This window comes from Marmota monax, unplaced genomic scaffold, assembly GCF_021218885.2.
Source record: "Marmota monax isolate L192 unplaced genomic scaffold, Marmota_monax_Labrador192_F-V1.1 WCK01_AAM20220418_F8-fsc00133, whole genome shotgun sequence".
NCBI classification, from domain to species: Eukaryota; Metazoa; Chordata; class Mammalia; order Rodentia; family Sciuridae; genus Marmota; species Marmota monax.
This window is the reverse complement of record NW_026694821.1, coordinates 1,663,830-1,686,095: the sequence shown is the minus strand read 5'-3', so window position 1 is coordinate 1,686,095 and position 22,266 is coordinate 1,663,830. Positions and strand designations below refer to the sequence as shown.

The window sequence follows — 22,266 nt, the reverse complement described above, 5'->3', positions numbered from 1 at the left end:
AGACAACACACAAGATGAAACATTGGTTACTAAAGACTTCAATGGCTTTATTTGGGATTATATATAAAACCATTTTCAGCAATATGTTTTTGCTAGGTCCACTATCTAACAGACAACTATTTTTCAGATGTTATAGATACCCATCCTTTCAGTCCCTTCAAAAAGTCATCTATAGTTGTCAAAAGGAAGTAGTCCCTGAAGAAGCTCCATGTTTTTATCATCTCACAATGAACATATAGTCATGTGTTATTTGATGAAGGGGATATGTTCTGAGAACCATGTCATGATGTAATTGTATTGTTGTACGAATGTTATAGAGCATATTTAAATAAATTAGGATAGCTACGCCATCACTAGGCAATATCATCTAATGGGACCATCCTATATGTGGTCCATTGTTGACTGAAATGTTATTATGTGATGTGCGATGGTCTGAAGGTCCCTAAACACAAGATAAGTAGACCTGACTAAAAAAAAAAACCGCTTTTGTTGAATATGAAAATATGTAATGGGAAATTAAAACGCCATCCATTTAACAACCAATAACCAACTGCAAATAGCCAAGTGTAAGGTGGAAGAACATTAGAGACACATGAGATGAAAGGTAGAAAGATTAGAGTTGTCTATATTCAAAGTATAAATCTAAGATCATAATTTTTTTTAACCAATAGAAATGACTTTTGAAACTGTAACTGAGCATGGGATGGATATTAGAAAGACTTTCTTGGGAACTATGAGAATGGTGAAGAGCCTAAATGCAAATGCAACAGGAAGGATTGCATCAGAAAAGCACTCATTTCATTCAAATTATTTCTGTCACAATTGCAAATATGTTGTATTGCAATTGTGTATGTGTTGGATGACATGCCCTGGTATATGGTTATAAGATATGGCTGCTCTGGCCACTGGACCAGGTGGGTGGATATTCTGAGAGTAAGAAAGAGGACAAAAGGGAAAAGACCGGTCATCCTTCCCACAAATTTTTATTGTGTGTGTGCCTGTCATGTGTCCAGTGTTCAAGAGCTTGGGTCACAGGGGTGAACAAAATTGAAAATGCCTCAGCTCTTATAAAGTTTACATTCTGTTGGGTGAGTCGGATCATAAAAATAACAACAAAATACACATTGTGTTACATGGTGAAGAGCACTATAGGAAAGATGAGAAAGAAAGATGAAGGTGAAGGAATGAAAAAGAAAAATGAGGAGGTGGGAGTTCATAACCCACTAGAATCAAAGTGTGGAATATGATATGTCAAGAAATTTGTAATGTTTTGAACAACCCACAATAAAAAATTAAAAAAAAAAAAAAAAAGAAAAATGAGGGTGATGGAATGAGAAAGAAAAACGAGGGCTAAGGAATTTTGTATAGGATGGTCAGAAAAGTCTCAATGGAGAGAGGGAGACCCTTGAATGAGTGAGCTGTGCTATAGGTGGGTGAAGAAAACTGTGAGTAGAGAGAATGAACAGGTTGTGAAAAGACTCAAATAGATGGTGCTTGAGATGTTGGAGGCACTTCATAGGTTATATCATGGAGCTGGAGCGGTGGACAGGGAAGTGAAATGGTGGATGAGTTTAGGGAATTAATGGGGTGAGGTCGGTCATGGAGGGCTTTTAGAGAACTTGAAGTAGACGGTGGTAACGATGTTTGTTTTGCCCTGAATTTCATGAGAAGTCGCTATCAAGTTTTGAGTAGTGAAGGGACAGGGTTTGACTTCCGTTATCAAATCTTCCTTCTGGCTACCAGTTAGGAAATTATTGTAATGATCCAGGTGAGACACACTGATGTCTGAGACAGGTCATAATAGTACTGCTAAATGATAGTTAGGATTCTGATCTTGCTGACAGATCAGACATGAGAATAAGAGAAAAAAGGAGAATGACTAAAAAATTCATAAAGGAATGAAAGTCGGAGGAGGAAGGAAAGGAGGGATGTGTCTAGAACACATCAAAGGGTTATCACCGCCCTTAGGGCTTCTCAGGAAGTCAGGGAAAGAACTCCAGGAATCGATTGTCTGTGTTACTAGTATGTGATCCTTGGCTCCTAGACATACAGGAATATGATCTAGACTGGGATGCTTGTATTTCTTGCCTGTTAAGATGTGACAGTCCCAAACTCTTATAGTGAAATGAAGTTATGTGGCCAACCCACTACAGATGTATTAGATGTGACCTCAGCTAGTGTTATGGCTTGAATATGAGGTGTCCCCCAAAAGCTCATGTGTGAGACAATGCAAGAAGTTTTACAGGAGAAATGATTGGGTTATGGGAGTCTTAACCCAATCAGGGGCTGAACTGATTGGGATTAACTAAGCGAGAAAACTGGAGGTGAGTAGAGTGTGACTGGAGGAGGTGGCTCCTCTGTGGGGGTGTACCTTTGGGGTATATATTTTGTATCTGGCAAGTGATCTGGCAAGTGAGCCACTTTCCTCTGTCACACTCTTCCGCCATGATGTTCTGCTTCACCTTGAGTCCTGAGGAATAGAGTCAGCTGCCTATGAACTGAGACCTCTGAAACTGTGAGCCCCCAAATTAAACTTTTCCTCCCCTAAAATTGGTCTTGTGAGGTCTTTAAGTCACAGCAGCCAAAAAGCTGACTAAAATAGCTGGAGAGTTGATGAAAGTGGGAACATAGTAACATCAGGAAAGGAGAACTCTCACCTCCTCCTTTCCTTAGATAACGGTGACTCTAAAAGGGTAAGCAGTGGTGTCCTAGGCCTGAATGAGAATATGTGAGGAACAGATATCACTAACCCCAGCCCCGAATTTCATCATACGAAGGTTACATATATTATTTGCATTTGAGTGCTTTATTATATTGGAATTGCAGTGATATTAACATTTGTACAAATGCACAAAATCTTGTCTCTTCTTGCTAGAAAGAGATGTAAAAATCTGACCTAGTCCAACAGTCTTAATGAACTCATTGTCCATTGGTAACAATAAATGTGTTCAGGATGCAACAAAAAGCTTAACATAAAATTAAACATATTAAATGCTGCAGCAAATATTTACATGTATGTACCCCCAAGTTTTTTCTCCTTCCAATAGGAAGGTGGTTGCTTTACAGATAGACAGACAAACACAAATGCTTTGCTGTTTACAACGACAAACAACCCCAAGTCCAGAACTTAAAGTGACAGCACCTTTTTTGTGTGTGTGTGTGGGGGGACTTCCTTAGTCAACACTTACTTTACACAGTGCTAAACTTTTTTTTTCTTTAAATTATAATTTTGGACAATATTTCTATTTCCATTGTCCTAGAACATTGTGTTTGAACGGAGCCTTTTTTTTTTCTGGGTCTTTTCAGAAGATCCCCAATCTCATGCCCTCACCAGGGAGGACATTTCAAGCTTATATTTTTTCCAAAACAATGGTGGTAGGCAGCTTCCTCTCTCTGGGAGGTGGATGGGGTTAGCAGAGGTTAGAAGGAGAGGGGGTGAGCAGGTCTTCTTGTCTACTGGCTGTCTGGTTGGGAAGGGTCCTTTCTCGTAAGCCCACTGTACTTGGGCACTGCTGATACCTTCCAGTGTGTCCTGCCGTGTAGGAGCACTGGCATTCCAAAGGAGCCAACTAGAATCTAATAAGCTTGTTGTGCGGAAGATTTTAATGATGTATTTAAAGCTAATTTATTCAGGTCCCACATTCTCAGTCCTGAGGCCAACTTATATTATTTTTTAAAAAATTCTATAAAGTTCTATCATATAAAGCTTAGTGTAAGAAAACCTTAAGTAGCTTAGGAAGAGCTTTCTAGATCCTGATGTCTAATGAGCTAGATATTGTAAGTTGGTTTAAATATAGCAGTTGATAATTATTGATTCCTTTCTGATAATAAGCTTGGAAAGGTATCACAGTGCCACTTTCAGAATATTAATCTTTTAACAAATGCTGGCAATTTGGCTTTTCCCCCCTCTACAGCTTGCACTTAAATAGGTTTTTCTTTTCTTCAAAAAATAGACGATTTATAAGGAAAAAAATATATAAACATTCTTTAAGCAATTTGGCTACAAGCATTACATCACCGAAAAACTCCACAAGAAATAGTAAAATATTTTGAATGGACATACACTTTTTCATTTTCACAACAATGACAAGATAGTTTTTTTTTTTTTAAATTTCTTTGTGTGTTTATTTTGGTATTGGATCTTACTTGTAAGTTTATTGCTCCGGAGTTTTCTTATTCTTTCTTAGACTATAATTGTGAAATAGAGGTGCTGTCTCTAATCATGTTAACAAGGCAACACTGTATTTTTTCGAGACCTAGGAATGAAATCGATAGGGCCATTGCTATGTCAGCAGCCCCAGGAACTATGGCTAGGACAACAGTCAAACGTGCACCATGATGCACAAAAGAATAAGTCTCCTGGCTCATTCAGGACACTTTGGTTTGGAGGACGAGATAGAAAATTCTTAAGTAGCTTAGCTGCTGCCTGTCACATCTGTTGCATAATATAACATTTTTTAAAAAAACATGCTAAGAATAAAGGACAAAGACTATAAACCTATAGTGTACTGGCTCTTCTTGGCATTCTTGTAGCAGGCTTCACCTAGGCTGGTGTGAGAAACAAGTCTTAGCTATGCTACTCACGAATGCGCACAAATGTACCTGGTGCAAATATTCTGTAAAGTATTTTAAATGACGCAGCTCAGAGCCTTAGAAGAAAGGCTGAGGAATCCTTAAGTGGGGGGGGGCAAAGGCAAGTTTAAAGATAGGGAAGAAGTTAGAAAGAGAACAAGAGAAATGGAAAGGAATCAAAAAAGCTAAAGTGCAATTTTAAAATATAAATTATTTTAAAAGCAGAAAAGAGATTCTAAATTGCTCCTGTTCGCATAGGCACGGTTTTATTCAAATGTAAATGGGTTGTTTCCTTTCCCTTCTCAGATACACTGCACAATGGGGCTTGAATGGCTTAAAGCTGCTGCATCTTGTTTGGGAAGGGGCGGGAAACTCTAAGGAGGCTGAGCAGTGCAAGGCCTTCTGGGAGATGGGGAGAGAATCAGAGATGAAGCTGTTTTTGCACTTTTACAAGAAAGCTGTTCCAGTTATAGTTACTGATTCCCTTTAGCGAAACTCTGCTTCCTAAATTAAAGAGCTTACTTTAAAAAATGAAAAGAAGAAATAAATGTTAAAAAGAAATGGTTCAGAATGTAGATTTAAAAATAACTCACAGAGCAATACAAATCCTCGAAATATCTATGCACAGAGATCTAAGCAAACATTTCCACCAAATGATGGTGAACAGCCATTTGAAACCCTGAAAAATGAAAAAAAACACACAACTAGGGTAGTTCATTATGGACTAATACTTTAAAAACAAGTAGATCCTACAGAAGAATACTGTTCAAATGGAATGTTTAAAAATAACATTTATTAATAAATATCTTATAAAATTCTAAATTAATAGATTCCTGTTCAAATTTTGCTTTGGTCCTTGAATTCCACTGTATACACACATACATACATATACACTTTCTTAGATGGTTTTAATTAATCAGAAAGAAGCACATTCTATCCTAACTGGATGGCTAGTTTTATAGCAGTTACTGATGCTTAAAAGACCAAAGGCTGGTCTTTTACTGTAGCTGGTTTAGGGCTTTAATGACAAACTCAACTAATCTACTAAAATTTGCTTAACTAACAGGCAACAACTACCTGAATATTGTCCGTTGACACCTCTCTCTGGGAACATGCACTGCACTTTATTTCATTGACTAGATGAGCTACCAAAGGGCATTTGCTCTAAGTCACCCTACTTATTATAACATATGCCTTGACGGCACACAAGCCTCTTGTCTCCCTCAGGGTGTGCTGAGACAGTGAGGTGACCTGCATGCACCATGATGGGAGGGTATGAGTGCAAAGGGAAAACATCAGACTTGACACCTGGCTTTGAAATTAGTACATTCATCCATGGCTGGGACTTCTATCCCTGTCCCAGCCATCTTAGATGGAGAAATGTGTCAAGAACAAATAATTCAGATGCAGAAACCTCCACTTAGGTGAGGATTCATCAAGTAGAAATGCTTTCAGGTGTACTAAGTTGTTAGCCCCAGCACATTAGGCAGGGGAGGCACTGTAGAAGTTTCCAGTAAGCTGGCAATGGCTTCCGAGGCAGATCCAGCCAATGAAGAAAGCCACACACAAATGAGAGGCAGCGCTACAGGGACCTTTCCTCCCCAGGATGGCGCTCTGAAGGCCATTTTCACTGACTTGTAAATATGTATACATGGCTGGAGAGAGAACTGGCTTAAAAAATGTTTTCATAGATTGGCAAGATTTGTGATCTGGTGAAGGCTCGGTCTTTAGGTGAAGTCCTGACTATTGGTATGCCAAATGCTGGATGTGACCAGTGAATCTTTCTGTTTGGGATCTCAAGCACTGGCAGCTAGCTGGCATTTCCCATTTACTGTATTTCCATACTGTGAATGAACATACCTAAAGGCCCTGCATCTAACAAGAAGGCAGTTTACTCTAATTATACGTTGAGGCGGGTTTGCTAACGTGTGTGGTTGGTTTGCCTACTTAGCATAAAAAACAGACATAATTGAGCTATAAATAATGCACATCAGTCAAACTGTCGAGTTGCTGAATTAAGCAAACTCAGGCAAGTTCTTAACTGCAAAGGCTTTCAGTTTAACAACTAAATATTTCAATCAAGAGAAGTAACTAAATCATAATTTTAGTGACAGGTCACTCCCTGGGCATTTTGATATTACTAATGGATTTTTTAAAAATCCATTTCATTAAGTGCTATGCATCAGAAAAGAAAGGAAAGTTTTTGTTTACTTAAAGCAAAACAAAATGAAAATTTTTAAAAAATACCCCCAAAACCCCAATCATTCCAGTTCCTTCTTTTCCTTTTTCCTGTGTGCTGGGGGGAGGAGGACATATAGATAGTATTAGGAAGGAATTCTAAAAAAAAAAAATTATTTCAAAACAGCAATACAAATGCTAACTTCTTTTTAAAACTAAATCTTAAACATTTCTTAAGAAGCCAGTCAGGTTAAACCATTGTTACTGTTGGAAAAAAACATAACTATGAATTCAGTATTTAAAATACTTGAAAATGATATGTTTCTCCAAAATATAATAGAAAATCCTTTTCGTTTGCATTCTTTTTATGCTTTTCTTTTTTCATTTTTTTTCTTTTTTTTTGTATTTGTTCTGATTCTTAGACCATATATCCAAGTCCTAAGTTGTACTGAACCCTCAAAACCATCTTTCAAAAGCACTGCATACATGGAAAGATTGTTGATAAATATTGATTTAAAAAGTAAGTTATTAGATAAAACTGAAACTAGTTATAAAAATCATGCTTCATGGTCCTCATATTTTCTCCTTTTTTTTTTCTTCTCCAAAATAGATTCTTAAACTATGGTGAGAGAAAAAAAGCCACATCCTTCCCTTTTCTGAATTCTTATAAAAGTGACACTTTTTGTAAAATACTGTTGTTTTAAAACCCATACAGAAACACACACACACACACACACACACACACACTCGGAGGTCAAGCATTCAAATGGAGATGAAACACCAGCACCTGCCTAGACTGCTAGAGAGAAACACTAGCCCCTATTATTTGTGAAATGCAATATTAAAACATGAGCACAGTAGAATGGCTTGTTCCAAGGAGGCACGACTGTGGTTTGGGTCCTATCTGTTTTTTTTTTATTTTTATAATGGGCAAGTTCACGTAAGCTGTTGAACATATAAATAAGAATTATTCAGAAGGGTGGAGTGAGCAGCCTGTGCCACTTATATCCATGGGATTCCGTCAGCAGCCACGGAGCGCTGTGACTGTTCTGGGAGCTGAGAGCACCCCAGGGAAACACTGGACTTGCTTTCTACAGGAGTGAGTCTGCTTTCACCCACCAGAACAGCAGAGCTAGTTCTATAGGCTTAAGAAAAAAAATAATAATAATAAATCTTAGGCTATTAGCAGCTGATGATTGAACAATGTAATCTGTGTAGTGAATAGAGCCCTTCTGAATTATTATATAGTGCATGGATTTTCAACATTATAGACAGGTTGTATAAAACCAGTTGTAATTCTAGGGTGTGATGTTATAGCCCCGCAACATAATTTGGACTTTCACAATTGGGGCTTACAAATCTCCCTCTCCTACTGTCTCCACAGCTGGCATTCAACAGTGCTTCACCTATAACTAAACCACCTTTATTTACTCTGATTATTAAAAACCTTAAATCAGGCACATTAAACATCTCCTGGTTACTATTTTGTAAAAAGCGAGAATTGAATGAACTCCAGCTGTGGGTTACAGGCAAATGAAGCAATGGCTAAGTCCATATTTTTGAGGTTTGCTTTTTCTTTTCTTTAAACATTATTTTTTTCTTCACATGTAATGCTAAAGGGGAAAAACATAAAACAGAAGAAGGTTAAAATGAAGAGTAAACAGGGAGCCAAGATAAAGTGTAAATAGAGAGGGAAATTGGGCATTTGAGCAAGTGGACCAAGAGAAGAGGAGAGGAGGGGAGGTGCTTGGTGGTTTTATTAGGACGTGGGTGGATCTTCTAATTTGTTTTCTGGTAAGACAGAAACAGTTGCGGAAAGGCTGTGTGTTTAATCTGGGATTCTGGTGATGTCACAGCGCAAGCTCAACATGAGTTATGACGTCATCAGATTTCCTACCCAGTTACCTTGATCAGTCTCACTTGACATCTAGGTATGCCTCATTTTGGCTAAAAGCTGTGTTTTAACAAGAGTCATTGTTTCAGACAAAGGGCTGGACTGATAAGAAGGAAACTATGGCTATATACAGAAGAGGTTCCGTTTATAAACAAGTAACTGGTACCAGAAAATTGGAGAAAAGCACCAAAGCGTTTCCCAAGCCGACAGATATTAATTGCATAACTCCCTTTTTTTTCTTATATAACTAAGTATAAAAGACAACATTTCCATAGTAACTATAAAAATGAAAGCCAGTCTTTGAAGGGCTGAGGAGTCTTCCAGCTCTGAGTTAATTCTAAAAATGCCCTTAGGAGAAAGGATGCATGGTATGCTACAGCTCTTCTTGGAGGCAAGGTCTGACCCGTGCATTTTAAAGGATTGGATTCAGGTCTGTTCGGTGAGTAGTGAGCTGACTGAGGGTGGAGCTTCCCACCACCTCACTGACTGATGAGGAAGTAGTGATGGTGTTATGCTGGATGACCTGCTGCTGTGAGCAAGCTGGGACAGGACTTGCGGGAGGACTACTCTCCGGACCTAGGAAAAAACACATATGCACACACCAATATAGCTTTTTCTTGTGTGGACTTGCAAACTCCTCAGAATAAAAACAGGACCAGACATTGACTTGACATGGAAGGGTTGCACACATTGTCTTCTGGAAGTTGAATTCAAATTTTCATTTTAAACTGGGGTCACAAAGCTATACCTCCCGGGTTTATCATTACAAGCCAAGCCATGCTTCCTGTTTCGGCAAAATGATTTCATGTGTTTGAGTCTTGATGTGTGAACTTCCCCATCTTGGATTCTCAGATAAACAGCCATATATCAAATGTGGAAAAATACTCACATGTGGAGGGAGAATCTGTGTTGCTCAATCTAAAAAATTATTTGAAAATAAATTGATCTTCAGCCACAGATCACTAGTCCTTCCCCCAAACCCTATTCAACTAGCATTTAACCTACTGACTTCTGGGTGCAGAAACTGGGATCAAGATCAGTTTATCTAATGGTAAACTGAAAATGGGTCACTAGCTTTTCAGCTCAGTGGGTCCCATGCAGTGTATGCTAAGGCACTGGAAGCAGTTCACCAAATGCCTTTTTCCCAGTTTACAGATTTCTCAAGTAGACAAGCCACTCACTGGTGAATGGCTTCTAGCAGGCTATTTTCTTACCAGCTACAAAACAGGAATTTGATAGTATTTTGCAATATAGAATGCCAGGGAAAGCATAGCCCAAATCACCAGGAGGTGGTGTGTATGATGTTGGATGGGGTCAGTAAAGAGGGATCCTCCTAGCAGAATAGGCATTCACGGATTCCAGTATATATGCCTGGGAGTACCACTACCCTTTCCTTTGCTCTTTCAGTAAAATTCAATACAAAATTTGTGGCAAAACACTGGATACCAAAAAAAGCAAGAGTCTGGGACTTACTTAAATATCCTTGTGATTCTTTCTGCATGGCTGTTATTGGGCAGTCTTTATGTGTTAACAATAACTGTTTCAGCTGGGCCACCTCATTTTTCAGCATAGACACTTCATTCTGGAAAGAGACAGATTAAACTCATGTTGAGAAGACCAGAGAGTATAACCCAAAGCCCTATGCCGTCTCAACAATGAAACTAGCAACCTTTTCTATTATGTCTGAGTGACAATAAGACCATTTTATTTAAAAGGGGTCCATCTGAAGGTTTGAAGCTCGCCTTCAATTTACTAAGGACTTAGTTAGACTTTAAATCAAGAGCTGAACTCTAGTCAAAGGCCAGACATGGAAGGGTTTCGCACATTTTAGGTGTGCTCTCGAGCCAGGTGATGCAGGTGAGAAACCCCACTGCACACTTTCTGTCTGATTCTAGAAAGATAACACCCATCCCAGATCTGCCAACTTCATTTGTAAGACAGAGATAGAAACACCACAATATCATATGAGTTATTGTGAGGGTTAAGGGAGGTAGCAGATGTAAAACACTTGGAACAATGCATAGTGCATGCTAAATATTCAATAAATTTAGTCATTATAACTTTCACAATTTCAGGGTTACATTCCATACAAGGACAAGGAGAAGCACATACAAGCAGTTCCATTTGGGTTGTGACTGAGCAACCCAGCCTGTGGCCCACTTTGAAGGGAGCACTGAAGCACATGGTACAGTGTTGGCTATCTGCTGTCAGGAAAATGTCAGCCCAGGGAGACAAGAAGTAATAACATTTGGGGCTGTGATTGGATTAATCTGATCAGTCTGTTAACTATTTTGGCTAATTTCAGTCTATAAATTCCTTTCTTCTACAATATCAAGATTGTAGGAGTTTTCTTATTTACTCAGATAAGTGCCTTAAATTTTTACTTTTATGTAGTAATCCACAAAGACTTGTTCATAGCTTTGTAGAACAGTGTGCTGGGCACCCATTGTCTACAAATATGAATGTGGAATAGATGGTTGGCTGGAAGGTGCTTCCTCTTGATAAAAGTAAACTATAAACATCACACTATCTAAAATAAGCTGTTTTAAAATTGTGATAAATAATACCCTCTCTGGCCAAGGCTGATTTGTGGCTGGCAGGCATTATATTTCACATGTAGGAAAATTTTTAAAAGCATGCACAGAAAAGGGTATTGAATGTTGCTGTCATTAAGTTGTATCTACACTTGCTGTATGAACTTGGTTTTTCAGGCATGTATTTTTCACATAGAGAAGTAAGGATGGGATTCTAAATGTTACTTTAAAATAACTAAAACTTGTTTCAAATAACATCTCCTATTTCCAAAGTTATTTAAAACACTGAGTACAACATTATAAGTAACTGCACACTGAGTAACATTAATAACAAGGTAATAAAAATCTCATCTACAAAAGCATTTCCCTTTCTCCTTTGAACTGCAAAATAAAAATGCCTGTTTGAGAAATTAACCTTAATGATGAATAAGTCACTAAATTGCACAGGAAAATTGCTCTTAAACCTGAGAACATTCATGAAGGTAAACAGTACGTCCCACTTCCCAATGAGTAGGATTGATAAGGGGTCCTGTCACAACCCAAACTGACCCTTGTCAACCCCTTCATTTATAGGATAATTTATGTTAGCCTTAAACGCTAACTCTTTCCTCTCCAAAATTATGCCAAAATTCTTGTTTTTTCCCAGTTCTCCTTCTGCGTAAAATAACAGGATCAAAGAAAGTCATTGTTAGACCATCATATAAAATAAATCTCTGGTTAAAAATAAAACAAAACCAAAAAACCCACAAAACAAAACCAAAAAACCCACAAAACTGACAAGGAAACGCAGATTGTGTGTGTGTGTGTGTGTGTGTGTGTGTATGCTTCAGGATGAAATGTCATGTGATTTGCATTTTGACCACAGGAATAACATTTTTCTGAAATCACCATTCCTGGACATCTGCCCTCTGAGTAGAGGTTCTCAGCTTCAGATAATATGGACAATTGTTTGAGAATGGAATTGAGTTCCAAATTTAGTGCATTCACACTTTTCTACTGTGATTTAGAAAATGATAAACAAGCCAATATGAAACGAAAACTGAGTTTTCTCGCTTTCTTGAACTTCAGGAAGAAAAACTAATCCTGCTTGGTGGCCATCTTGCAGAGGGTGAGTTTAGGCTCCTTTTCTTCTGCCACCCTGTTCCGGGCAGTTAGACCCTTTGAAGGTAGTACTTGCTCTCCAGGCATGAAGAGTTCATTGCTTCTTTAAAGAAAACAATATGAATCCCTTTCTCTGGGTTTCTACACACACCAAACCATTTCACAATGAACCTTTTGCTTCTATAAAACTGTTTTACTACAGAACAGCAGCAAATTACAATTCATACACATACACTCCTGATCTGTTTCCTCTGAATAGCAAAACACTTTACCAACAAACCAATATGTTCTAAGAATAGAAACCAAGGCCCTGAGAATTTCAAAGGTCTATAAAAATGTAAAAACACAGAGAGTGTAGTAAAAACTGACCATCACTTAAAGATTATATGTGAGTATGGACATATTTCTAGTGTAACGCGCTAGTCATTGTAGTCATGTTATGATTGAAAAATAAATAACTAATATCTTCAGTAAAGAAGAAGAGTCAGCCTCTTGTTCAGATCATATACACACATAACTATGATACTGTAAAGATTAAGTAAAGACCTAAAAGGCACAGAAATTCATGGTGCAGATCTATCAGAGAAAGGAACACTCAGCTGGTGGGTGGGCATAAAGGGTTAGTCCCAGGATTCAATCCCCACTACTGAGAGAGAGAGGGAGAGACAGAATGAATGAATCATGGCTGTTTAGCTCCTAAATGGCTTCATCAACCAGGTACAAAACAAGACAATCGTACTAGTTCTCTAAGTTCCTCCCAGAAAGAGAGCTTCTTATTCCATGAGTGTTTCTGTGTTGCTTTCTATTGAAAAACTGAATTACCTGATTCTCTAATGAAGAACCCAATCTTGATTTGTATTCATTCATTGACTACCATTAATATTCTCAAATATATTTATTAATCTTTCAGGTCTTGGATTTCATAAGGAATCCAGCTTCAGCATCTCATGTGCTCCCTGGCCTCATCAGGGCAGATTCTAAAGCAATATGTCCATACGTGTGTCCACATTGTGAGAGACTATGGCACCTTCAGCAGTTTCCAGAAGGGCACTTTGGCTTTAGAAAGGTCAAGAATCACTGTCCTAGAAAAGGAGAATGGGTTGTGTACTCTGTACTTGCAGAATTATTTTAAAGATTCCATATTGAAAGACTGATTGATGTAGGAAATGCAGAATTACTAGACCATATTTTAAGAAAAATCCTTTCAAGGTAACATAAGTAGATTCACCTTGAATTCATTTTGGAAGGGAACAACCAGATAGCAAATGTTTCAAAGTGCATGAAAGAAATCAAATGTGGCCTCCAAGTCCAATAGGGAAATAAAAGCCAGGACTTCTGGAGGCATTTTCTTACTCTGAATTACCTTACTTTATGAATCAAGGAAAATCACCTGTTGTAAAATTCCCCTATATAGGTTATAATAAGAGTTCTAGGTCTCAGTAGAAACATACTTTGCAAAAGCAAAGTATAAATAGTAAGTATTGACTCTTTTGTGGTAATCAGTCTTCATTTTTAAAAAAAAAATTTATAAACTAATTTGAGTTTGCTACTCTAAAGCAGTAAGCCATTTAAACAGAGACTGTAGGAGGAAAAATCCAGTTGGATTGATCTATTTTTAAATCCATAAGTTTTTCAATACTATGATAACATTCTTTAAACAAGTAATCCAAGGAGTCCCTAAAAGCTACAGTTACAGTTTCTTTGTTTGGGGAATGTCATTTTGATATGTGATAAATCCAGAATGTTTTTTTTGGTGTGAGCAGTAGTTCGTGCCAAAAAAATAATTATCAAAATGGGCCCTACGATGTACCCACCGCCCCCTCTTGTTTTTAGATTAGCGGAGACCAGGTTTGGTTCACTCTGCAACAAAGGGCTTTCAATTTGTCAAGCAACAGTTCCCATCTGGCCTATTCTCTTGCCAAGTCCCAGACCTGGGCTTGTGTGTCTAAAATTTCAGCGGCAACTTAGACCATGTGTCTTTGCACTAAAAAGGAAAAGCAATTACTTCCATGCACCCATGAAAGTGCAGATGATTTCCATATCCTCTACTGAACTCAAATGGTCTACTGAGCACCACATCAGTGGTGATTTTTAGCCACTCTGTATCACAAAGAAGGATGTGAATTCCTTTAGTTTAAGGTCTTTTTAGAATGAAAGATCGAAAAGCAGTGGGTTAGGTTCACAGAAGTCTTGCTGGATTCCTCCTTCTGCTCCTTACTGGTTGGGTGATATCTGGGAAGTCTCCTCATCTCTCTGAAACTCAGTTTCTCCCTATATAAAATGTCAGTTTGGGTGGTTTCTAATTTTCCCTTAATTCTTTACACCTGTGCTGACCTCTTGGTCAGATTTGTTGTGCGACTAGGAAATGAAGCCTGGGGTTTTGATTTTTGTTTTCTTAGGTTTGGTTTTTCCAATCTGAAATGCTGGAGCCTAACTAGAAGGTTCTATGCTGGAAAACAACCCCACCATGGCAGCTGGCCATCCAGACCTTGGGTATTCCGTTTGGCTGGAGTTTGTTTGCTTAGCACCTTCCATTTCTGTTTACTTAAAATTTGGCTTACTGAACCAGCCTCAAGAGAGACACCTTTTTGTGTTGACAAAGGTCTAGTGAGAGGGAAAGGGTCACTCAAAGGTAGCAGAATCTGCAGCATCCTCTCCAGCATCACCGGGCAAGATGCAGAAGCTGCCACGTCACAGAAAACACTGGACGCTTGTGGCTTCTGTCCTTCTGCAGAGCAGTGGTTGGAAAATATCAACAACTTAGTCTTTTAAGAGGTTTTTCCTTCTTTGCACTCTGCATTAATAACCAAAGGATATTCGTTTCTGTTACATGAACTCAATAGATTTTTCCCTCCTGGTTTTCAGGAGCTAGATTTCTTAAAATCTCTTCTTCCTAGCCATTTTTCTCTAAAGAAATGAAAAAAAGAAATCAGTGGTCTAGTAAAGGGTAAATTTACCTTGAGTATTTTGTGAAAGCAGTCATAAATATGTATATGTCAAGTCATGAACTCATCTGACCTCAAACTCAACTAGCATCATTGCTTTCCTGGCTCTCTCCTAGGACCTGGAGGAATTCGGCAAGGATGCATTTTACTTACTACTGACTTAAAGACTGCTTGTATGTGATAAGTGCCAGCTGGTAAGCCAGTGGTTTTTAACCAAGGCTGATTTTGCACCACTACCATGATCCCAGTTCTAACCACAGGGTATTTGGCAAGGTCTGGAGACTTTTTGGTTATCACTGTTGGGGGTGGGGGGGATATGCTCCTTTGCTCCTGACACCTAGTGGGCAAAGGCCAAAGATGCTGCTCAGTAGCCTACAATACATAGATCACAACAAAGGAAGATGGGGCCTAAAAGCTAACAGTGCCAAGATTAAGAAAACCTGCATGTTTTCACCATCCATCCGCAGCCCTAAGGACTGGGAGCAAATTCCTGGATCCCCTCTTTAGTCATTGCAGAACGACTGTGCAATATTTTTTAGTTCTACACAGACCAGAGCTTTTATTAACATGTATGTGCAAATCAAATCATTTAAAAATGATTTAGTCTTATCCTTACCAATAATATCTGTGAAATTTCAGGTTTCAGGTTCTAATTACATTTTTCAATAAATATCAATATGAAAGTGTGACTATTAATATTCAAACACTATCTGTGTTCTACCTCAAAGCTTATCAAAAATTACTGTGCCTGCCAGATTCTAGGAGTGGCTTTAAAGGTACTTAGGTCCAGCCATTCCTCAGTGGATTGACACCCTGAAATCACATCCATGCCAAGGGTGGCCAATTCATAGCCACTCCAGAGATGGAGAATTCATCCACTGGTTCAATAAACACTTCTCAAGTGTAGCACTCTACTAGACACAGGGGAAAGACAGGGGCAGGGGTAAAAAGACACAGTCCCAACCTTTATGTAGCATACAAACTGGGATGTGGGGCAATTGGTGTGTTATTTTCTTCCCCATATCTTGTCATGTTTCCCAGTCTCTTGCTTATGTCCATCTCAAAAAAGCATAATACATTTGGGAGAGGAGGAGTCAACATCTGTAAGTTATGAAATTTCATCCACATATAACCAAAACTTTCCTCATCTACTTTCCCTTTGTACACTGAATGCCCTAAGGGTATTTCCATTCAGTGAAATTGAAACTGCAAAGGCTGCTGGGCTGCCGTGGTGGTGCACACCTGTAATCCCAGTGGCTCTGGAAGCTGAGGCAGGAGGATCCTGAGTTCAGAGCCAGCCTCAGCAACATAGTGAGGCCCTAAGCAACTTATCTGGGGATGTAGCTCAGTAGTTAAGCTGCCCTGGGTTCAATCCCCAGAACCAAAAAAGAAAAGCAAAAGTTTTGGGGATTTGGCACATGAACTGCTTCTTCCTAAGGATGCACAAAGGACCAGATGTTGGGTGGGGTGGGGAATGAAGGTGATCTATGAACTTTTAAGGTGCATAGCCTCCCTACTTTGGCCTCCCTACCTTGGGCACCTCACCCATTTCTGCTTATTGGCCATCCTCTCAGTTCCTGGAGGTTATAATCTCACTCTTACTGCTATCTCTATTTGTCACATGTCAATTGTTTTTGCGGGTGAGCACTGCTCTTCTTTTGATGCCAGAACAAAGGCCCTGAAGTGCACTATGTGTGCTCTATGCCCTGGGTATTAGAGTTTCCTCGGCTTCTTTCCAAACACTCCAGAAGTGGCCTTATTATAAAATGTCCCAGTTAAGCCATTCATGAAAAGCAAAATTCATGCATGATTCAAATCTTACTGAGTTTGAAAACAAGATGGAAATTTGCCTTTTCTTTCAGAGCCAAATAACAACCATAAACCTTCCTTTCTTCCACTCAACAAAAAATATAGGTCATAGGGCATAAGCCAAAGGGATCCTTTCAACCTGGCAAAGTTGAACAGCTACCTTTCAGTTCAAGACTTATTCTGGGCCAGGTACTGTGTCAACTGCTCCATAGACATTAGTTCATTTATTTCTTCTAAACACTCTCTAAAGGCACCATTCTCATTTTATACATGAGGAAACTGAGTCAGGGAGGTTAAACTCAGCAACACTGCTGAGCCAGGGTTTGAACCACTGTCTGATCAAAGCCTGAGCTCTCAGCCCTACGACTTAGCTGGGTGAGTCCTCCCTTTTCAGAGCTTTGTAGGTGGAGTGACTGAAAACTGAATGGACTATTTTGTTTGTCTCAGAATTAATAAAGCTGGATGAGTAGGCTTGAGCCTCCTATGAGGGCGAAGTGTGTGGTAGGACTCTGTAAGTCAACAGGAGCCTGGGAGGCAGGAAATACCAACTGTGCACAGGGCCTTGGAGAACTGGGGAAAGAGACAGTGGCCTTGCACCTGAAGCTGCATGTTTGTCTGGGTGAGTTCTTCTGCTTTCTTTTCCAGTGACATCACCCAGACCTTCCTCTTCTGTCTGCAGCGGGTGGCAGCGGCCCTGTTCCGTTCCAGAAATTTCCGCCGCCTTTCGTCGGGATCTTCATCCACCACCCTTCGCCGGCGTCCCCCTGTGGGCTGGGGCGGCTGTATGGTCTGGGTTGGCTGCATCTGTTGCGAGGCTGGTGAAACCTGTGGGCACAGAGAGGGAGGAGGCCATGGTAACCAGGAGGGACAAGGGAAGAAACCGGAGCTTACTTTATAATGCAGAGCACAGGAAGCCAGTTGCTTTAGTAAGCACATCGAACTTGTTTTCTATGAATGAGATAAACAATGAAATCACACCCACCAAAGAAAAGAAAAAGCATCACTGAGCTTTAATCTGATGTTTTACCCAGAGACAGGAATGACTTATGAAAAGATGTTGTTGGGTGGATTTTTCCCTGACAGGCATTTGGCCAAATCATGATAGATGAAACATTTTTTTTTCTTCCTTCAGGTGTAAGAAATGTTTTTATTTAAGGTACTTTCCAAAGAACTTTCAAGTAGCCAATGGATAGCTATAGGGTGAAAACAGAGGGGTCCAGGTTGCCACGTCACTGACGACTGTTATCTGCAGAAAACCTCTGGCAGGTTCTTTTCATTCAAGGGGTGTTACAACCGCCTCCCTAGACAAATTCTGGGACTTTGTCACCACGGTGACTCTTATGGAAAGAACCCCGTGAAGCAGGAAGATGGCTGGAATCCTAGTTTCACTATTTCACAGTTCTTCATGCCCAGGACTAGCTGGACCTGCAGACTCTAGATGGGTCTGCTGATCCTCAGAGTTCTGAGCAAGGTGGAGGAGAAGTCTGAGAGCCTCCCAGGTGATTGGGAGGCCTGGCCTTTGATGCTGAAGCTGCCCTGATTCCGCTGCATGTGTAGGACACAGAGGGACAGCAGACATGACCACATACCTGCGTCATAAGGAAGTCCTGGGAGTGGCAGAACACTTTATTAAAAAGTTTTACTATGCTTATAGACTTCTTGTAAGGTCTGTATGGGACTCAGTGACATCTAAGGCTTTGGAGACCCCCATACATGTCGCTTTATTTCCCTCCATAAGGCAGACGTGCAGCACCTTATGAAATTTCTACAGCTGATTCTTTATATGTCTGGACACTTAATGCTTTCCCTAATTCACTTTGCTCCTTCCTCCTTCTTCATTCTCAATAAAGGGTGCTTTCCCCCCACCTCTCCTATTTCTCAGTCACTCAGGTTTATGGCTGTAATACCTATAAAGTTGTTTTACAAGAGATATTTAACCTGCAGAAATAACAGGCAAAGAGTTTTAAAAATGAAGTCAAACAACCTTTTCGACCACATTCCAACCCTCTGATTGATATCAATCAGGATGACTGTAATTGTACTAATGATGGCTATGGGTTGACATCAGCTGACTGATGGTGATAGATTTCAATCCTAACCTCTATCAAACCTTCAATGACTACTGTAAAAGAATCAGGCTCAGGAGTGAGGTCGGACTGCATCTCAGTAATTTTATCTAAAGCAAAGACATTTTCTAAAATTCTTTATTGGCGACGCCTTTCCTCCTGATCACAGAGGAATAGCAAAATAAATTGTCTAAGGTCTTACTCATCAGAGTTGCTGATGATGACATAATCCTTGTTATTGGCAAAGATGTAGCACTGGTCATTTCAGAGGCTAACTCCTGAGCTCACTCCTGACAAGCCAAGCAGTAGGAGAGAAAGTGCTCTGTGACGGTTTTTGCCTTGATTGTTTCTTTTGTGAATAATTAGCGATCTCTTATTGCCAGTCTCAGGCAAGACTAGGCAAAACTGGTTTTCCATCTCTATTGAAGGGACCTCTCTCTCAATACCAGGTCCTCCCCTATTTCAATCAACCTGCAACTGGTCATGCTTTTCCTGTGTCTTTGCCCAAATGGGGTAAGCCAGATGGGGGTGGTTTTAGGTGCAGTGCAGGTTCTGGGTTTAAGGGAGGTGGGATGTTGGTTAAAAGAAATTCCTGATGTCCATGAAGTGACACTTGGACCTACAATATGATTATTTTTGCATAATTATTAGAAAAATTGCAAATGCAACCCTACAATCAGAAATTGTATTCCTGGTAATTATTAAGACTTATCATTTTATATTAAAGTAGAATTTTCTTGGCAATGATACTCTGCCAGTTTGGATCAAATAATGAATTGTGATTTTTTTGAAAAAGCAGGATTTATTCCAAGTCATCTCATAGTCTCAGAGATAGAAGGACTTTTACAAATGTCTATCCCTACTGTACAGATAATTATACTATTAAGCAATATGACAAGATCTCTGTGATCATCCAAGTTGATAAAATTTGAAGACTGGTATTGTAGAATACAGTCTAAATTATTTTATTCAAATTTTAGCAAGACCAAACCAGGATGCTTTTTTCTTTTTTTTAAGTATGGGATAAAAAAGAAACTGTTGGTACAGCTAATTATAATAGCAATTAACTAATTGCATATACAATTGGCCACTTAATGACTTGAAACAGAGGGCAATTGGCTAATTGGTACTTAGCTAATGAATGACTTTTATATATAAGGAGCTATTAAACTTGCTGGTGAATAACTTTCCCAAGAAGGCAACCAAACCTTGATGTTTTTCCTTTCCTTAAAAATTCAGTACATATGAGACTCGATTTGCCTAGCTTTGATCTGAGAGTTTCCTTTCTCTCTGTTAAATTCATGTCCCAGTGCAACATTTTACTAAAAATGTGACTAAAAAGGTCCAGGTAGTATTTTATTGCTCAACTTCTTCTGAATTGTTTTGGTTTGGAATTTATCATTGCTAACACATTTTGAAAACTTCTACAGAGATTTAATACTCACAAGAGCCTATGAATGTAGTCTATGATTACCCCACTTTGTAAAAACCGAGATTTAGGGAGGTTCATTGTTCTTTGTCCACAGTCACACAACAAGAAAATTGGAAAGAGAACCATTCTGCCACTCTAAAGCTCTTGTCTTTAGAGAAGGAAGATGGAGGAGACAGTGAATAAGCGCTACTGGCGGTCCCAAGCGTCCGACACGGTTCTGACAAAGCTGGTTGGGACCTGGCAGTGTAGGATGGGTGGAGGGGACTGACGAAGCTCATCCTACTGGAGGATCCAAAGTGTCTGGGGCCAGCCATGTTCTTGGATGTGTCCTCCATCTGCTTACTAAAACCCCCTCCTGTATAGGGACTCGCCTCTCTCCTTGGTCTGGGTGACATAATGTCTGCCTGGTCCCCCAACTCTCTTCAGTTTAGTCTAAATGCTGGCTTTCTTTTTAGCCACTCCTGGTGACTCTCCACCCTTGGGATTTGGCCTTTCTCTTGGTCTGATCATCTATGAGCTTGGCTCGCTCACTCTCTGCTTCCTCCAACGCATTTCACATTTGGTGGGATGAGTCACCTCTCCTCAGCATTTACACAGTACCTTACGCCCTAGCATCCATTACGGAGCTTCTTTGTCTGCATGAATTGTTACTCTTTAGATTTTAACATTTACTGCCACTCAGGAATATTGCCCTTTGTATTTAACTTCCATTTCACAGGTGACAAATTTGAGTCCCTAGGATGTTTTAAACTATAACAGATAGACCAGGGTTAGAATTAACTTCATTTTTCTCATTTTTTACTCATCTTTCATCATTAGCTTAAATTCCTCTTAATCCTCCCATTATCTTACTGTTTTTAGGAGCAGCTTTGAAATATGCTGCAAAATACATTTCGGAGAACTTCAAGTTTATAGTCCTCCCTCCCAACAAAATGGGCTTGAAATTTACTATAATATTTAGAGAAATTATGATCTGATAGTGCCTTATGGGTAACTGCTGCCTCAGGAAATGAACACAGCTCCCCAGAAGGTCCTATGGAACACCCAGGCCTGTCAAGCAAGGCTGCTGCAGGGTCCCCCACCCCCACCCCCACCCACACACGATTAGAGCTTGCACCCTTATCAAGAAGAACTAGAAGAGGAAATTGGTCATGGAGAGGGTCTACCTGTGCTTGGCTGCCGGTGTGCAGGGGCGGGTGCGGAGAGGTCTGGTGATGTGCTGGGTGTGCGTGAAGGTGGGAGTGCGAGTGGTGGTGTGGGTGGTTCTGCTGGTGATGGGGCTGAGGGTGAGCGTGGTGTGCTGGGTGTTGGTGCTGGTGTGGGTAGGGGTGGTGGGCTGGCAGCGTCTGGTGCTGATGTGGGTGCGAGTGCATGTGGTGGTGTGGCGTCTGGTCCTGCCGGGAGCCCATCATTTCCATCATGTGTCCCATGGTGTTCATATTCCCGTTGGACATGGCAGCAGGGTGGTGAGTCAATGCAGCCTTCAGCCTCTGCAACAGAACAAAACAAGTAAGGACAATGAGCTCACTAGTGGACACATGGGAATTTTGAAGCAAATTGACTCATGGGTTCAGTTTGATAATATTTTACAGTACTATTGTCAACATTGCTACTCGTAGCAGGATAGCTTCAGTATTAACACATACTCATATATTGTGGGAGGTAGGAGGAGTAATGTCAGCCATAGCTGTTAAAGATTCAGGTATTCCACTAAAAGTTATTTCCTACTCTGTAA

General features: G+C 39.8%; 1 protein-coding gene across 5 annotated transcripts in view; it reads right to left on the bottom strand.

Annotated features, from left to right (window-relative positions):
* Positions 1-2,785: 2,785 nt before the first annotated feature.
* Creb5 (cAMP responsive element binding protein 5) overlaps positions 2,786-22,266 on the bottom strand; it is a 402,319-nt gene continuing 382,838 nt past the window's right edge. For 4 of the 5 annotated variants that reach the window (XM_058573158.1, XM_046426059.2, XM_058573159.1 and 1 more), the window contains 4 exons: positions 21,698-22,021; positions 17,631-17,858; positions 10,118-10,226; positions 2,786-9,220 (listed from right to left, as the gene is read on the bottom strand). In XM_058573158.1, the coding sequence (XP_058429141.1) occupies positions 9,057-9,220; positions 10,118-10,226; positions 17,631-17,858; positions 21,698-22,021 (825 nt within the window). In that variant the 3' untranslated portion in view covers positions 2,786-9,056. The other variant, XM_058573160.1, reaches the window with a different exon arrangement.